Source organism: Pseudophryne corroboree, chromosome 1, assembly GCF_028390025.1.
Source record: "Pseudophryne corroboree isolate aPseCor3 chromosome 1, aPseCor3.hap2, whole genome shotgun sequence".
Taxonomy (NCBI): Eukaryota; Metazoa; Chordata; class Amphibia; order Anura; family Myobatrachidae; genus Pseudophryne; species Pseudophryne corroboree.
In genome coordinates, this window is record NC_086444.1 from 384,006,613 (window position 1) to 384,025,280 (window position 18,668).

The 18,668-nt window shown below is 46.5% G+C and overlaps 1 protein-coding gene across 2 annotated transcripts in view; it reads right to left on the bottom strand.

Annotated features, from left to right (window-relative positions):
* HSCB (HscB mitochondrial iron-sulfur cluster cochaperone) overlaps positions 1 to 18,668 on the bottom strand; it is a 92,048-nt gene that overhangs the window by 53,841 nt on the left and 19,539 nt on the right. For both annotated transcript variants that reach the window (XM_063913172.1, XM_063913171.1), the window contains exons 2-3: positions 8,799 to 8,895; positions 7,709 to 7,798 (exon numbers count right to left, since the gene is read on the bottom strand). In XM_063913172.1, coding sequence (XP_063769242.1) covers positions 7,709 to 7,798; positions 8,799 to 8,895 — 187 coding nt within the window. The remainder of the gene's footprint in view (positions 1 to 7,708; positions 7,799 to 8,798; positions 8,896 to 18,668) is intronic.

Sequence of the window (18,668 nt, forward strand, 5' to 3'; positions counted from 1 at the left end):
ATTTGGAAAGGATCAGACGTTAAAGAGGTCTCGAGTGGAATTGAGCATACTCCACCATGTCAAATGTCGACACCATTGATCCCATCTCACACATAGCTGCGTGGATACCCTTCGACTGTGTAGCAGCTCCTGAATCCTCGACTGTATAGTGGATATTTTGTTCAGAGGTAAAAACTCTCTCTGAAGACCAGAATCCAATACAGCTCCCAAGTGCGTCATACGTTGTGATGGAACCAGGGACGACTTTGCCCAATTTATGAGCCAACTGTTGTAGATGATACTGAAGCAATTCCTGAGACTGCGCCAGGATTAATAGGTCGTCGAGGTATGGAAAAATCCTTAACCCCTGTTGACAGAGATAAGCCGCCATTACCACCATAATTTTCGTGAACACTCTGTGGCCAGTCCAAATGGTAGGGCCTTAAACTGAAAGTGTTGCTGGAGGATAGCAAACCTGAGATACAGAAGCACTGATGGGACTGTGCTATGGGAACATGCAGTTAAGCATACTGGATATCCAGGGATACCATAAAATCCTCCAGCTCCATGGCCAAAATAATGAAATGTAAAGTCTCCATATGAAAGCGAGGCACCTAAATGTACTTGTTCAGCACCTTGAGATTGAGTATGGGCCGGAACAACCCATTTGGCTTCTGAATTAGAAACAGGTTGGAATAGAAACCTTGTCCTTGTTGCGCAGGAGGAGCTGGAATTATCACTTCTGAATTGCCTCTTGTAAGGCTGAATGTCTGTGTAAACGTAGCCCACGGGGGTTCAACTTGAACCTGTGCTTGCCTTGGATTATTCAGGAGGCTTTGATTAATGCTAAAACAGTTTGCACATAATCCATTTTGAACCAGATACCGAGATGCTAACCCAGCTTTGCAAGAAAAACATGAAATGAGTGTTGGTGCTGCTGTGGAGAGTGTATCCTCCTCACCCTTGCCTCTCTTAGACATGATAAATAAATCACACACCTGTACAGTGTTACTACCCAATTTGTGACTGAAACCCTGTTAAAGTGACAAACAAGCCCTCCCTGCTTAACACCAGCATTGAGGATCGGAATACACAGAAACTGACAGAAATAGTAAAGTCAGCAATCACACTAGCTATCAGTCACAGGTTATACATTAGATTAATAAGCAATATGAGCACATATTCAACTACATATACATTTCAAGTACAGTTGCAAGAAAAAGTATGTGAACCCTTTGGAATTTCCTGGATTTGTGCATAAATTGGTCATAAAATGTGTTCTCCTCCTAAGTTGGAGCGCTCCCGAAGTGCTTACCTCACATTCGGGCCCGTCGTCGGGCGGATCAGCGGCCCATGCTGCCCTGTGTGGCAAGGATGCAGACGTTGTGGACACCGAAGTGGATGACCGAGCGGCCGCGCCCCCCGCAGCCCGGGTGACGACTGGCGGGTGGATCGCCGGCCCCGGAAACAGAATGACGGAGGCCCCCATGTCGGCCCTAGTAGAAGGACCCGGGCTCAGAGGAGAGGCTGTCGCGCAGGCGCCCTTCCCGCGATCCTGCTTTCAAATGTACGCTCACTGGCAAACAAGTTCGACGAATTGTCCCTCCTTCTGGGCAGCGCAGGGTCAGGCATTACAGGGTCATCCGTCCTCTGCTTTACGGAGATGTGGCTGGACGACCATATTGCGGACAACCCGATGTCTCTGCCGGGCTTCAATCTCTTCAGGGCCGATCGCTCCAAGGTTCTCTCAGGAAAAACGAAGGATGGTGGCATCTGCTTCTACATCAACGACGGATGGTGCACCAATGTCACGATCATAGGCAAGTCATGTAGCCCTCACCTGGAGATGCTGAGTATCAACTGCAACCCCTTCTATTCCCCCCGGGAATTTGCCTCAATTGTCCTTGTGGGAGTGTACACCCCCCCTCGCCTGCGCGAACGAAGCCCTGCACCACCTGGCCGTATGCATATCCGACATAGAACAAAAACACCCAAACTCTCTGCTTATAGTACTGGGCGACTTCAACAGAACTAACCTGAGCAAGGAGCTACCCAAGTACAAACAACAAGTCACGTGTACCACTAGAGAAGGGCACACTTCTGCTACTTCACTGCTCACTACCCTCAAGTCTGCCTTCCGGTCTATCCTGCGTGCTGCACTCAGCCTATCTGACCACTGCCTCGTCCACCTACTCCCTACCTATACACAGAAGCTGAGAGCGGTTTAGCCTGTCGTCAAGACTGTTAAGAAATGGACCAATGAGGCCAAGATGAAGCTCCAGGCCTGCTTTGACTGCACAGAATGGGGGGTCTTCGAAGCCTCGGCAACCGATCTGTATGACCTGACAGACACTGTCACATCCTACATCAGCTACTGTGAGGACATGTGTGTACCTACCAAGACTTACCGCATTTACAACAACAAGCAGCCCTGGTTCAATGCCCAGCTCAGGCAACTTCGTCGAGCCAAAGACGAGGACTATAGCAGCGGTGACAGAGCACTATACAACCGTACTAGGAACTCTCTGACTAAAGGAATCAGGCTAGCAAAAAAGCAGCTGTCGAACAAGCTGACAAACGATCTCTCCACCAATGACCCCGTATCTGTATGGAAAGGAATGCAATCCATAACCAACTATAGGAAACCATCAAAGTCCACCACCATGCACCAAGACCTAGCAGACGAACTGAACCACTTTTATTGCAGGTTTGTAAAAGAAGTCCCCTGCAACCCAAACAATCACCTCTACGATGCCCCGAACACCGACGGCCAACCCCAGGCACTGCAAGTCGCCCAAGAAGAGGTGGAGGCATTGTTCAAAAGGGCCAAACCCAGGAAAGCTCCGGGTCCTGACGGAGTGTCACCATCTGCCCTAAGAGCATGTGCGGGTCAGCTCGCCCCCATATTCACCAAGATCTTCAACAAATCGCTGTAGCTACAGAAAGTCCCATACTGCCTCAAAAGGTCTACTATCGTCCCGGTCCCCGAGAAACCCTCTATCACGAACCTGAACGACTACAGGCCGATAGCACTGACGTCTGTGGTCATGAAAATGTTCGAGCGGCTGGTTTTGAATCACCTGAAAACTGTGACTGGCCCCCAACTGGACCCCCTGCAGTTCGCCTATCGATCGAATCGGGGTGTCGAGGATGCAGTCAACCTGGGCCTGCACTACATTCTACAGCACCTAGACATTCCCGGTACCTACGCAAGGGTCCTGTTTGTCGATTTCAGCTCGGCCTTCAATACAATCGTCCCCAGCATCCTCCACCCCAAATTACTTCGCCTAGGGGTCCCAGAAGCTACCTGTTCCTGGATAGTAGACTTCCTGTCAGATAGGACACAGGTGGTGAAAGCGGGGGAATTCACCTCTCAAGCGCAGTCCATTAGTACAGGGGCCCCTCTGGGCTGTGTCCTCTCACCCCTACTCTTCTCCCTGTACACAAATGACTGTACCTCAGTGGCGCAATCAGTAAAGATCATCAAATTCGCCGATGACACCACCGTCATCGGCCTCATCAAGGACGGGGACGAATCGGCCTATAGACGGGAAGTAGACCGGCTGGCCCAGTGGTGCATCCACAACAACATTGAGCTCAACCCCCTCAAAACTGTCGAGATGATAGTGGACTTCAGGAAGAAGTCATCTAGTGCACCTCCACTAACGATTGCTGACAGTGTGGTATCACTAGTGGACTCCTTCAAGTTTCTAGGGACCACAATCTCCCGGGACCTTAAATGGGGGTCCAACGCTGACGCCACTGTTGGGAAAGCACAGCAGAGGTTGTTCTTCCTCAGGCAACTAAGGAAGTTCAACATCCCACTGAAGCTTCTGCTCCTCTTCTACTCCGCGATTGTGGAGTCTGTACTGTGCTCCTCGATACTCGTATGGTATAGCTACGCCAGCGCGAGGGACAGATGCATGCTCCAAAAGGTGGTCAGAACCGCAGAGAAGATCATCGGGGCTGACCTTCCCTCAGTCCAGGACCTGTACCTGTCCAGAGCTAAAAAGCGGCCAATGAAGATAGTAAAAGACCAGCTACACCCCGGCCACAGCATGTTTAACTTGCTTCCTTCAGGCAGGCATTACAGGGCTGTCCCCGCCAGGTCCACCAGAAGCCTCAAAAGTTTCTTTCCCCAAGCGGTCCGCCTGCTGAACTCCAGAACATTGAAAAACTAGACGTACATGTAACTAACTTGTGTCCCTACGGTATACCTATCTGTGTGACTAAACTTGACTCTTCCCCCCCCCCCCCCACCTGCTTATCTGTTACCTACTTGGCTGTTGTATAGCAAACCGAAGACAAATTCCTAGTATACGCAAGTATACCTGGCCAATAAAGCTGATTCTGATTTTCATCTAAGTCACAACAATAGACAAACACAGTCTGCTGAAACTAATACCATACAAACAATAAGTTCTCATGTTTTTATTAAACCCACCATGTAAACATTCACAGTGCAGGGTGGACAAAGTATGTGAACCCCTAGGCCGACTTCTCCAAGAGCTAATCTGAGTCAAGAGTCAGCCAACCTGGAGTCCAATCAATGAGACGAGATTGGAGGTGTTGGTTAAAGCTGCCTGCCCTATAACAAAAACACGCACCGGTTTTGAGTTTGCAATTCTCAAGAAGCATTGCCTGATGTGAACCATGCCTCGTAGAAAAGAGCTCTCAGAAGACCTATGATTAAGAATTGTTGACTTGCATAAAGATGGAAAGGGTTACAAAAGTAACTCTAAAAGCCTTGATGTTCATCAGTCCACGGTAAGACAAATTGTCTATAAATGGAGAAAGTTCAGCACTGTTGCTACTCTCCCTAGGAGTGGGCGTCCTGTAAAGATGACTGCAAGAGCACAGCGCAAAATGCTCAATGAGGTGAAGAAGAATCCTAGAGTATCAGCTAAAAACTTACAGAAATCTCTGGCACATGCTAACATCTCTGTTGACAAGTCTACCATACGTAAAACACTGAACAAGAATGGAGTTCATGGGAGTATACCACGGAGGAAGCCACTGCTGTTCAAAAAAAACATTGCTGCACATTTGAAGTTTGCAAAAGAGTACCTGAATGTTCCACAGCACTACTGGCAAAATATTCTGGGGACAGATGAAACCAAAGTTGAGTTGTTTGGAAGGAACACCCAACACTATGGGGGTCATCCTGACCTGTTAGCACGCAGCAGTTCTTTGCTGCGGTGCGAACGGGTCGGAAATGCACATATGCGCGGCGGACGCATTGTGCACGCGCGTCATTGCCGGGCAACGACAAATGTGATCGCAGCGGCGATCACAAGAAGATATACAGGGGGGAGGCGTTCCGGGGCGGATACTCACCATTTCCAGCCGTTTTCAGGGAGTGGTAAGAAGAACGCAGGCGTGTCCAGGCGAATGGAGGGTGGATGTCTGACGTCAGGACCGGGACCTTCATCGCTGGATTCGTTGCACCAGGTGAGTAGCTGCTGGGCTAGTCTTTTTTTTTAGTAAAAATTTTTTAGCATAGCAGGGCTGCACAAGCGTTCGCAGCCCTGCTATGCTAAAATACACTCCCCCATAGGCGGAGATTAGTTGATCGCACCCGCAGCAAAAAGTTGCTTGGTGCGATAAACTCGGAATGAAGGCCTATGTGTGGAGAAAAAAAAGGCACAGCACACCAACATCAAAACCTCATCCCAACTGTGAAGTATGGTGGAGGGGGCATCATGGTTTGGAACTGCTTTGCTGCTTCAGGGCCTGGACAGATTGCTATTATCGACGGAAAAATTAATTCCCAAGTTTATCAAGACATTTTGCATGAGAACTTAAGGCCATCTGTCCACCAATTGAAGCTCAACAGAAGGTGGATGATGCAACAGGACAACAACCCAAAGCACAGAAGTAGATCAACAGAATGGCTTCAACAGAAGAAAATACGCCTTCTTTGAGTAGCCCGGTCAGAGTCCTGACCTCAACCCGATTGAGATGCTGTGGCATGACCTCAAGAGAGCGACTCACACCAGACAACCCAAGAATATTGCTTTACTGAAACAGTTTTGTAAAGAGGAATGGTCCAAAATTCCCCCCGACCGTTCTGCAGGTCTGATATGCAACTATGCGAAACTGGTTGAGGTTATTGCTGCCAAAGGAGGGTCAACTAGTTATTAAATCCAAGGGTTCATATACTTTGTCCACCCTGCACTGTGAATGTTTACATGGTGTGTTCAATAAAAACATGAGAACATATAATTGTTTGTGTGGTATTAGGTTCAGCAGACTGTGTTTGTCTATTGTTGACTTAGATGAAGATCAGAACACATTTTATGACCAATTTATGCACAAATCCAGGAAATTCCAAAGGGTTCACATACTTTTTCTTGCAACTGTATGTAGGAAAAACATATTACTGCATTACCTTAAAAAGGACTTTTAAACATATTCAATCGCACAGCGAAAGAAACAGCAGCAATAGTTTACAGACTCATATGCATCAGGCACTTATACAACTATCGTACCCAATGGTAGGTAGAGACTTAAGGGCCCCATACACTAGTGCGATACTGCACGTTTTCGTGCAATTGCGATGAGTTCCTGAGATGGATAGCATGAAAAATGTCAAATTGCATGTACTTTTTTGCAATTGCGCGCTCCCGTGTGTCACCCAGCGCAATCGCAGATCACACGTGCTGCACGTGATATTTATCTCAATTGCATGGAAATAGGTTTAATAACATTAGATTTCCTGAGATAAATCGCATGTAAAAATAATCGTAATTGCATTCCTCCCGGGAAGCTCCCGGCCAGATTGCAGGAAAATTGCATGGAAGTCATTGCTGAGATACATCTCCCTAGTGTATGGGGCCCTTAAGTGCTGTATCACAAGGCTCAGGAGAGTGTGATACAGGGAGACTTCACCCCGCTTCCAGGATCGATCAATACGTTAGTGAATCCAGAAACTAATAGTGTACACAAACGCCCAGTGAACCTATAGTGAACACAGATGCCCAAGTGAACACCGATGCACCAGTCTTACAGCTGCCTAAGCTGCGACTGGATCCTTTTTAGATACACAGCGTCAGCAGACGGAAGCGGAAAATCAGTTCATGGCGAGAAACTCAGAGGGGTGCGTCTTACTCCCCACTGCTGACATCAACAACAGTATGGCTGTGTCCTGCGTCTCCCTCGTTAAGCGGAACCGACACCTTACCTTCCCCCCGTGCTCCGGCCACAGACGATTTTTAGAAAACTCGCTCAAAAAACTTAAAACTATAAAATAAATTAAATAACAAGCATATCGCTGCAAAAATCAGCATCCCAAAGATCGTGGTCCGGCTCCTGCCGCACCAACAAAAAAAACAACTGAATTGCATGAGCCAGGAAGCGGGGATATAGGGGACTGGCCCGTAGCATTCTGGGAGGCCGAAAGCTTTTGATCGTTGGTGCCAATCCAATGATGCTACCTCATATCCCAATGTATATCCCGTGGATGCTACTGTGGACACTGCAGGAGAAAGCACCTATTTTGATCACCCCCAAATGGTACTACTGTTGTGCAATATCCACTTATGCATTAACGAGCAGGGTCATTAGGAGATAACAACTCACTTTCCATAGGCTGGAGATGGCCACACCCATCCCCACAGTAGTTAGGATTTTAACTGGTTAATTCCTCTTAACTTCTCAGGCCTAATCATAAGTAGAACCAGTAAAAGCCCTATAGCTAATCGACCAGCATTTGGATGAAAAGACTTACCAAATATACTCCTCTGCTTAATGGAGACAGCAAGGTATTGTATGCCTTGTTAACTAATGAAGAATGTCTTTCCGATATCTCCTGTTCATGCTAAACAGAGAAACAAAAATGTATTGTTTTCAGTATAATGTAAAGGAAATAGAAATTCATAGATATAATCCTTACAAGTGCTCTTCACCGGACACAGATGCAACAAATATCCTTAATTTTACATGCAACAGTAACTTCAGACACTACAATTCTTCTACTAGACAAATGAGTAATGCTTGATATACACTGGTCAATATATTGCGAAAAACAATTTGACTCGTGGGCCACCAGCAGGACAGCCCTTAATTATATCAAAAGCACATAATCCCCAATAAAAGACCCTTTAACCATGATAACACATGGGTCCGGATACTTATCTCGTATCCCATGTGTTATCGGCAAAAAACTGTGCATTTTTCAGCCGATGAAAACTAGCTATAATCCGATAGCCTAATAATGACCATTAATCAAAAATCACGCTAGAAGACCATTTTTAATGCACAGAAAATTAGCGCAACTAATTGATTATCCCCTTACAGTAAACTATAAACAGATTTTGGATACTTAGGATACCCTTTAAAAACATAGCCCCACTTGAAGTTATGGCCCACAGGCTGTGCACCTCTGATTCAGGTTTCCTAACTACAGTTCTCAAGATTCCCCAATCAATCATGTGTATCCTTAATCATAAATCAATGACATGGTGAAAATGTATTATCCCCTATTAATGCAGAATAAAATCCTCAAAACACAACGTGGTGTGAGAACTTCAAACTAGATGTGAGAAACCCCCACTCTAGAGCATTTATCCAACCAATTAACTAATATTTTGTCTAAAAATGTCCCCAAAATGGTCACCTATGGAAATAACCTCTAATAAAAATTGATTCAGTATAAATGTTTCATCAAATTGGCTTTGTTAATAAAATGATACTGAACCAATTTAAAATAGCTAAACTTTACGTAAATTTGATGTAAATTTTTTTTTATTATTCAACCATTTTTTTTTCCCCACAAAAAAATGTTTTATACAATTCTCTCTCCACTATCTGAGACCTACCTGTGACTTTTGGCCAAAGTAATCTGGATGAAGCAAACGCTGGAGATTCCGATATGTTTTCTGTAGTTCCTGAATGTCAATATCAAATGAATGGTCACTGCAACAATTGAATTAAACATGCAACATATTATTAATACACTCCTAATAAAATAATACTTAGATACAAGAAACCAGTGTTACAACAGAGAGAAAAAGTACTATATATGTAACAGAAACCTTACAGGACATTACGCTCGCTCGGAACAGTGACAGCTGCAAGTTGAACTGGGAAGATATCTTAAACACAGCAGAACTATACAGATCATGTGTCCAAAGCCACCCTGGCTGGCAGCAGGACATTTCTGCAGGTACGGAGTGGTAAATTTGCCCTTTTTAGAACATACCCACTGCTGCCTTCATACAGAACTACAATACATTCACAACTCATTAACTACTAGTTTACTAGCATAAATACATTTTACATAGCAAAGTTAAAATAAAGCTTTGCACCTTGCAGAGTGTAAAATGATTCCGTAAACTCTGTTACTGCACATACAGTAGGGCTCTATTTAGTAAGTGCCCATATTGTCCTGAAAATTTTCACATTTCTCAATATTTTTCCCCGCAATTCAGCTACAAGCTTCTGAGGGACAGTTGTTGTGAAGTTCCTAGTAGCATTGTTTCCAGAAGTCCGAAAAGATGGATTCCTCTATTTTGTTCTACGCATGCTCAGACTACTAGTTGGTCATGCGCAGTCTTATGACCCAGCTTTTCAGCAATGTTACATCACAAACAATGCATCCGGAAAGTATTCACAGCGCTTTACTTTTTCCACATTTTGTTATGTTACAGCCTTATTCCAAAATAGAATAAATGTATTTTTTCCCTCCAAATTCTACACACAATACCCCATAATGACAATGTGAAAAAAGTTTTTTTGAGATTTTTCCAAATTTATTAAATATAAAGAACTAAAATCACATGTACATAAGTATTCACAGCCTTTGCCATGAAATTCAAAATGTAGCTCAGGTGCATCCTGTTTACACTGATCATCCTTGAGATGTTCCTACAGCTTAATTGGAGTCCACCTGTGGTAAATTCAGTTGATTGAACATGATTTGGAAAGGCACAAACCTGTCTATATAAGGTCCCACACTTGACAGTGCATGTCTGAGCACGAATCAAGCATGAAGTCAAATGAATTGTCTGTAGACCTCCGAGACAGGATTGTCTCGAGGCACAAATCTGGGGAGGGGTACAGAAAAAAATAAGATTTTACTTACCGATAAATCTATTTCTCGTAGTCCGTAGTGGATGCTGGGGACTCCGTCAGGACCATGGGGATATAGCGGCTCCGCAGGAGACAGGGCACAATAATAAAAGCTTTAGGATCAGGTGGTGTGCACTGGCTCCTCCCCCTATGACCCTCCTCCAAGCCTCAGTTAGGATACTGTGCCCGGACGAGCGTGCATAATAAGGAAGGATATTGAATCCCGGGTAAGACTCATACCAGCCACACCAATCACACCGTACAACCTGTGATCTGAACCCAGTTAACAGTATGATAACAACGAAGGAGCCTCTGAAAAGATGGCTCACAACAAGAATAACCCGATTTTTGTAACAATAACTATGTACAAGTATTGCAGACAATCCGCACTTGGGATGGGCGCCCAGCATCCACTACGGACTACGAGAAATAGATTTATCGGTAAGTAAAATCTTATTTTCTCTGACGTCCTAGTGGATGCTGGGGACTCCGTCAGGACCATGGGGATTATACCAAAGCTCCCAAACGGGCGGGAGAGTGCGGATGACCCTGCAGCACCGAATGAGAGAACTCCATGTCCTCCTCAGCCAGGGTATCAAATTTGTAGAATTTAGCAAACGTGTTTTCCCCTGACCAAGTAACTGCTCGGCAAAGTTGTAAAGCCGAGACCCCTCGGGCAGTCGCCCAAGATGAGCCCCCTTCCTTTTGGAATGGGCTTTTACCAATTTTGGCTGTGGCAGGCCTGCCACAGAATGTGTAAACTGAATTGTATTACAAATCCAGCGAGCAATCGTCTGCTTAGAAGCAGGAGCACCCATCTTGTTGGGTGCATACAGGCTAAACAGCGAGTCAGATTTTCTGACTCCAGCCTTCCTGGAAACATATTTTTCAGGGCCCTGACAACGTCAAGTAACTTGGAGTCCTCCAAGTCCCTAGTACCTGCAGGTACCACAATAGGTTGGTTCATGTGAAAAACAGAAAACACCTTAAGGAGAAATTGAGGACGAGTCCTCAATTCTGCCCTGTCAGAATGAAAAATTAAGTAAGGGCTTTATATATGATAAAGCCGCCAATTCTGACACACGCCTGGCTGAAGCCAGGGCTAATAGCATCGTCACCTTCCATGTGAGATATTTTAAGTCCACAGTGGTGAGTGGTTCAAACCAATGTGACTTTAGGAAACTCAAAACATTGAGATCCCAAGGTGCCACTGGGGCACCAAAGGAGGCTGTATATGCAGTACCCCTTTTACAAACATCTGAACGTCAGGCACTAAAGCCAGTTCTTTCTGGAAGAAATTCGACAGGGCCGAAATTTGAACCTTAATGGACCCTAATTTTAGGCCCATAGACAGTCCTGTTTTCAGGAAATGTAGGAAACGACCCAGTTGGAATTCCTCTGTAGGGGCCTTCTTGGCCTCACACCACGCAACATATCTTTGCCAAATGCGGTGAAAATGTTTTGCGGTTACATCCTTCCTGTCTTCGACCAGGGTAGGGATGACTTCATCTGGAATGCGCTTTCAGGATCCGGCGTTCAACCGCCATGCCGTCAAACGCGGCCGCGGTAAGTCTTGGAACAGACAAGGCCCCTGCTGGAGCAGGTCCTTTCTTAAAGGTAGAGGCCACGGGTCTTCCGTGAACATCTCTTGAAGTTTCGGGTACCAAGTCCTTCTTGGCCAATCCGGAACCACGAGTATCATTCTTACTCATCTCCCTCTTATGATTCTCAGCACTTTTTGTATGAGAGGCATAGGAGGGAACACATACTCTGACTGGTACATCCACAGTGTTACCAGAGCGTCCACCGCTATTGCCTGAGGGTCCCTTGACCTGGCGCAATATCTAGTTTTTTGTTCAGGCGGGACGCCATCATGTCCACCTTTGGTTTTTCACAACGGTTTACAATCATGTGGAAGACTTCCCGATGAAGTCCCCACTCTCCCGGGTGGAGGTCATGCCTGCTGAGGAAGTCTGCTTCCCAGTTTTCCACTCCCGGAATGAACACTGCTGAGAGTGTTATCACATGATTTTTCGCCCAGCGAAGAATCCTTGCAGTTTCTGCCATTTCCCTCCTGCTTCTTGTGCCGCCCTGTCTGTTTACGTGGGCGACTGCCGTGATGTTGTCCCACTGGATCAATACCGGCTGACCTTGAAGCAGAGGTCTTGCTAAGCTTAGAGCATTGTAAATTGCCCTTAGCTCCAGTATATTTATGTGGAGAGAAGTCTCCAGACTCGATCACACTCTCTGGAAATTTTTTCCTTGTGTGACTGCTCCCCAGCCACTCAGGCTGGCATCCGTGGTCACCAGGACCCAGTCCTGAATGCCGAATCTGCGGCCCTTTCATAGATGAGCACTCTGCAGCCACCGCAGAAGAAACACCCTTGTCCTTGGAGACAGGGTTATCCGCTGATGCATCTGAAGATGCGATCCGGACCATTTTTCCAGCAGATCCCACGTAAAGGTTCTTGCGTGAAATCTACCGAATGGGATCGCTTTGTAAGAAACCACCATTTTTCACAGGATCCTTGTGCAATGATGCACTGATACTTTTCCTGGTTTTAGGAGGTTCCTGACTAGCTCGGATAACTCCCTGGCTTTCTTCTCCGGGAGAAAACATCCTTTTCTGGACTGTGTCCAGAATCATCCCTAGGAACAGTAGACGTGTCGTCGGAAAAAACTGCGATTTTGGAATATTTAGAATCCACTCGTGCTGTCGTAGAACTACTTAAGATAGTGCTACTCCGACCTCCAACTGTTCTCTGGACCTTGCCCTTATCAGGAAAGCGTCCATATTTCTTTTAAGAAGAATCATCATGGCCATTACCTTGGTAAAGACCCGGGGTGCCGTGGACAATCCAAACGGCAGCTTCTGAACTGATAGTGACAGTTCTGTACCACGAACCTGAGGTACCTTTGGTGAGAAGGGCAAATTTGGACATGTAGGTAAGCGTCCCTGATATCCAGTGACACCATATCGTCCCCTTCTTCCTGGTTCGCTATCACTGCTCTGAGTGACTCCATCTTGATTTGAACGCTTGTATGTAAGTGTTCAAATATTTCAGATCTCACCTAGCCGTCTGGCTTCAGTACCACAATATAGTGTGGAATAATACCCCTTCCCTTGTTGTAGAAGGGGTACTTTGATTATCACCTGCTGGGAATACAGCCTGTGAATTGTTCCCAATACTGCCTCCCTGTCGGAGGGAGACGTTGGTAAAGCAGACTTCAGGAACTTGTGAGGGGGAGACGTCTCGAATTTCCAATGTACACCAGGGATACTACGTGTAGGATCCAGGAGTCCACTTGTGAGTGAGCCCACTGCGTGCTGAAACTCTTGAGATGACCCCCTACCGCACCTGAGTCCGCTTGTACGGCCCCAGCGTCATGCTGCGGACTTGGCAGAAGCTGTGGAGGGCTTCTGTTCCTGGGAATGGGCTGCCTGCTGCAGTCTTCTTCCCTTTCCTCTACCCCTGGGCAGATATGACTGGCCCTTTTGCCCGCCTGCCCTTATGGGGACGAAAGGACTGAGACTGAAAAGACTGTGTCCTTTTCTGCTGAGATGTGACTTGGGGTAACAAAAGGTGGATTTTTCAGCTGTTGCCATGGCCACCAGGTCCGATGGACCGCCCCTTTATACGGCAATACTTCCATGTGCCGTCTGTAATCTGCATCACCTGACCACTGTCGTCTGGCAGATATGGACATCACATTTACTCTTGATGCCAGAATGCAAATATCCCTCTGCGCATCTCGCATATATAGAAATGCATCCTTAAAATGCTCTATAGTCAATAAAATCTTGTCCCTGTCAAGGGTATCAATATTTTCAGTCAGGAAATCCGACCAAGCCCCCTCAGCGCTGCACATCCAGGCTGAGGCGATTGCTGGTCGTAGTATAACACCAGTATATGTGTATATACTTTTAGGATATTTTTCAGCTTCCTATCAGCTGGCTTATTGAGGGCTGCCGTATCTGGAGACGGTAACGCCACTTGTTTTTATAAGCGTGTGAGCGCCTTATTCACCCTAAGGTGTGTTTCCCAACTCGCCCTAACTTCTGGCGGGAAAGGGTATACCGCCAATAATTTTCTATCGGAGGAAACCCACGTATCATCACACACTTCATTTAATTTATCTGATTCAGGAAAAACTACAAGTAGTTTATTCACACCCTACATAATACCCTTATTTGTGGTACTTGTAGTATCAGAAATATGTAACACCTCCTTCATTGCCCTTAACATGAAACGTGTGGCCCTAAAGGAAAATACGTTTGTTTCTTCACCGTCGACACTGGAGTCAGTGTCCGTGTCTGTGTCGACCGACTGAGGTAAATGGGCGTTTTTACAAGCCCCTGACGGTGTCTGAGACGCCTGGACAGGTACTAACTTGTTTGCCGGCCGTCTCATGTCGTCAACCGACCTTACAGCGTGTTGACATTATCACGTAATTCCTAAATAAGCCATCCATTCCAGTGTCGACTCCCTAGAGAGTGACATCACCAATACAGGCAATTTTCTCCGCCTCCTCACCAACATCGTCCTCCTACATGTCGACACACACGTACCGACACACAGCACACACACAGGGAATGCTCTGACAGAAGACAGGACCCCACTAGCCCTTTGGACCCCACTAGCCCTTTGGGGAGACAGAGGGAGAGTTTGCCAGCACACACCAAAAACGCTATAATTATACAAGGACAACCCCTTATACAAGTGTTTTCCCTTATAGCATTTTTAATAAGAATTTACTTACCGATAATTCTATTTCTCGGAGTCCGTAGTGGATGCTGGGGTTCCTGAAAGGACCATGGGGAATAGCGGCTCCGCAGGAGACAGGGCACAAAAAAGTAAAGCTTTTACCAGATCAGGTGGTGTGCACTGGCTCCTCCCCCTATGACCCTCCTCCAGACTCCAGTTAGGTACTGTGCCCGGACGAGCGTACACAATAAGGGAGGCAATTTGAATCCCGGGTAAGACTCATACCAGCCACACCAATCACACCGTACAACTTGTGATCTAAACCCAGTTAACAGTATGATAACAGAAAGAGCCTCTTAAAGATGGCTCCTTAACAATATAACCCGAATTTGTTAACAATAACTATGTACAGTATTGCAGATAATCCGCACTTGGGATGGGCGCCCAGCATCCACTACGGACTCCGAGAAATAGAATTATCGGTAAGTAAATTCTTATTTTCTCTATCGTCCTAAGTGGATGCTGGGGTTCCTGAAAGGACCATGGGGATTATACCAAAGCTCCCAAACGGGCGGGAGAGTGCGGATGACTCTGCAGCACCGAATGAGAGAATTCCAAGTCCTCTTTTGCCAGGGTATCAAATTTGTAGAATTTTACAAACGTGTTTTCCCCCGACCACGCAGCTGCTCGGCAGAATTGTAATGCCGAGACCCCTCGGGCAGCCGCCCAAGATGAGCCCACCTTCCTTGTGGAATGGGCCTTAACAGATTTAGGCTGTGGCAGGCCTGCCACAGAATGAGCAAGTTGAATTGTGTTACAAATCCAACGAGCAATCGTCTGCTTAGAAGCAGGGGCACCCAACTTGTTGGGTGCATATAGTATCAACAGCGAGTCAGATTTTCTGACTTCAGCCGTCCTTGAAATGTATATTTTTAAGGCTCTGACAACGTCCAACAACTTGGAGTCCTCCAAGTCGCCAGTGGCCGCAGGCACCACAATAGGTTGGTTCAGGTGAAACGCTGATACCACCTTAGGGAGAAAATGCGGACGAGTCCTCAGTTCTGCCCTATCCGAATGGAAGATTAGATAAGGGCTTTTATAAGATAAAGCCGCCAATTCAGATACTCTCCTGGCGGAAGCCAGGGCCAGTAACATAGTCACTTTCCATGTGAGATATTTAAAATCCACCTTTTTCAATGGTTCAAACCAATGGGATTTGAGGAAATCTAAAACTACATTTAGATCCCACGGTGCCACCGGAGGCACCACAGGAGGCTGTATATGCAGTACTCCTTTAACAAAAGTCTGTACCTCAGGAACTGAGGCCAATTCTTTTTGGAAGAATATTGACAGGGCCGAAATTTGAACCTTAATAGATCTCAATTTGAGACCCATAGACAATCCTGATTGTAGGAAATGTAGGAAACGACCCAGTTGAAATTCCTCCGTCGGAACACTCCGATCCTCGCACCACGCGACATATTTTCGCCAAATGCGGTGATAATGTTTCGCGGTGACTTCCTTCCTTGCCTTAATCAAGGTAGGAATGACTTCTTCTGGAATGCCTTTCCCTTTTAGGATCTGGCGTTCAACCGCCATGCCGTCAAACGCAGCCGCGGTAAGTCTTGAAAGAGACAGGGACCCTGTTGTAGCAGGTCCCTTCTCAGAAGTAGAGGGCACGGGTCGTCCGTGACCAACTCTTGAAGTTCCGGGTACCAAGTCCTTCTTGGCCAATCCGGAGCCACTAGTATTGTTCTTACTCCTCCTCACCGTATAATCTTCAATACCTTTGGTATGAGAGGCAGAGGAGGAAACACATATACTGATTTGTACACCCAAGGTGTTACCAGTGCGTCCACAGCTATTGCCTGTGGATCTCTTGACCTGGCGCAATACTTGTCCAGTTTCTTGTTGAGGCGAGACGCCATCATGTCTACCATTGGTCTTTCCCAACAGTTTACTAGCATGTGGAAGACTTCTGGATGAAGACCCCCCTCTCCCGGGTGAATATCGTGTCTGCTGAGGAAGTCTGCTTCCCAGTTGTCCACGCCCGGGAAGAACACTGCTGACAGTGCTATTACGTGATTCTCCGCCCAGCGAAGAATCTTGGTAGCTTCTGCCATTGCACTCCTGCTTCTTGTGCCGCCCTGTCTGTTTACATGGGCGACCGCCGTGATGTTGTCCGACTGAATCAACACCGGTTTTCCTTGCAGGAGTGGTTCCGCCTGGCTTAGAGCATTTTAGATTGCTCTTAGTACCAGAATGTTTATGTGAAGAGACTTTTCCAGGTTCGTCCATACCCCCTGGAAGTTTCTTCCTTGTGTGACTGCTCCCCAACCTCTCAGGCTGGCGTCCGTGGTCACCAGGATCAAATCCTGTATGCCGAATCTGCGGCCCTCCAATAGATGAGCCTTTTGCAACCACCACAGAAGATATACCCTTGTCCTTGGCGACAGGGTTATTCGCAGGTGCATCTGAGGATGCGACCCTGACCATTTGTCCAACAGATCCCTTTGGAAAATTCTTGCATGGAATCTGCCGAATGGAATTGCTTCGTAAAAAGCCACCATTTTTCCCAGGACTCTTGTGCATTGATGTACAGACACCTTTCCTGGTTTTAGGAGGTTCCTGACAGGTCGGATAACTCCTTGGCTTTTTCCTCGGGAAGAAAAACCTTTTTCTGAACCGTGTCCAGAATCATCCCTAGGAACAGCAGACGTATCGTCGGAAAACAGCTGCGATTCTTGGAATATTTAGAATCCAGTCGTGCCGTCGAAGAACTACTTTAGATAGTGCTCTTCCGACCTCCAACTGTTCTCTGGAACTTGCCCTTTTTAGGTCGTGCAAGTAAGGGATAATTTAGATGCCTTTTTTCTTTGAAGAAACATCTTTTCGGCCATTACCTTGGTAAAAAGGCCCGGGGTGCCGTGGATAATTCAAACGGCATCGTCTGAAACTGATATTGACAGTTCTGTACCACGAACCAGAGGTACCCTTGATGAGAAGGACAAATTTTGGACATGGAGGTAATCCTTGATGTCCAGGGACACCATATAGTCCCCTTTTTTCCGGTTCGCTATCACTGCTCTGAGTGACTTTATCTCGATTTGAACCTTTTATGTAAGTGTTCAAAACATTTTAGATTTAGACTATGTGTCACCAAGCCGTCTGGCTTCAGTACCACAATATAGTGTGGAAAAATAATACCCTTTTCCTTGTCGTAGGAGGGGTACTTTGATTATCACCTGCTGGATATACAGCTTGTGAATTGTTTCCAATGCTGCCTCCCTGTCGGAGGGAGCCGTTGGTAAAGCAGACTTCAGGAACCTGCGAGGAGAAGATGTCTCGACTCTCCAATCTTTACCCCTGGGATAATACTCGTACGATCTAGGGGTCAACTTGCGAGTGATCCCACTGCGCCCTGAGACTCTTGAGACTACCCCCCCACCTTGAGTCCGCTTGCACGGCCCCAGCGTCATGCTGAGGACTTGGCAGACGCGGTGGAGGGCTTCTTTTCCTGGGAAAGGGCTGCCTGCTGCAGTCTACTTCCCTTACCTCTATGTCTGGGCAGATATGACTGGCCTTTTGCCTGCATGCCCTCATGGGAAAGGAAAGATTGAGGCTGAAAAGACGGTGTCTTTTTTAGCTGAGATGTAACTTGGGGTAAAAAAGGTTGTATTTCCCAGCTGTTGCTGTGGTCCCCAGGTCCGATGGACCGACCCCCAAATAACTCCTTCCCTTTATACAGCAATACTTCCATCTGCCGTATGGGATCTGTATCACCTGACCACTGTCGTGTCCCTGACATCTTCTGGGAGATATGGACAACGCACTTATCTTGATGCCAGAGAGCAAATATCCCTCTGTGCATCTCACATACATATATATAGAATGCATCCTATTAAATGCTGT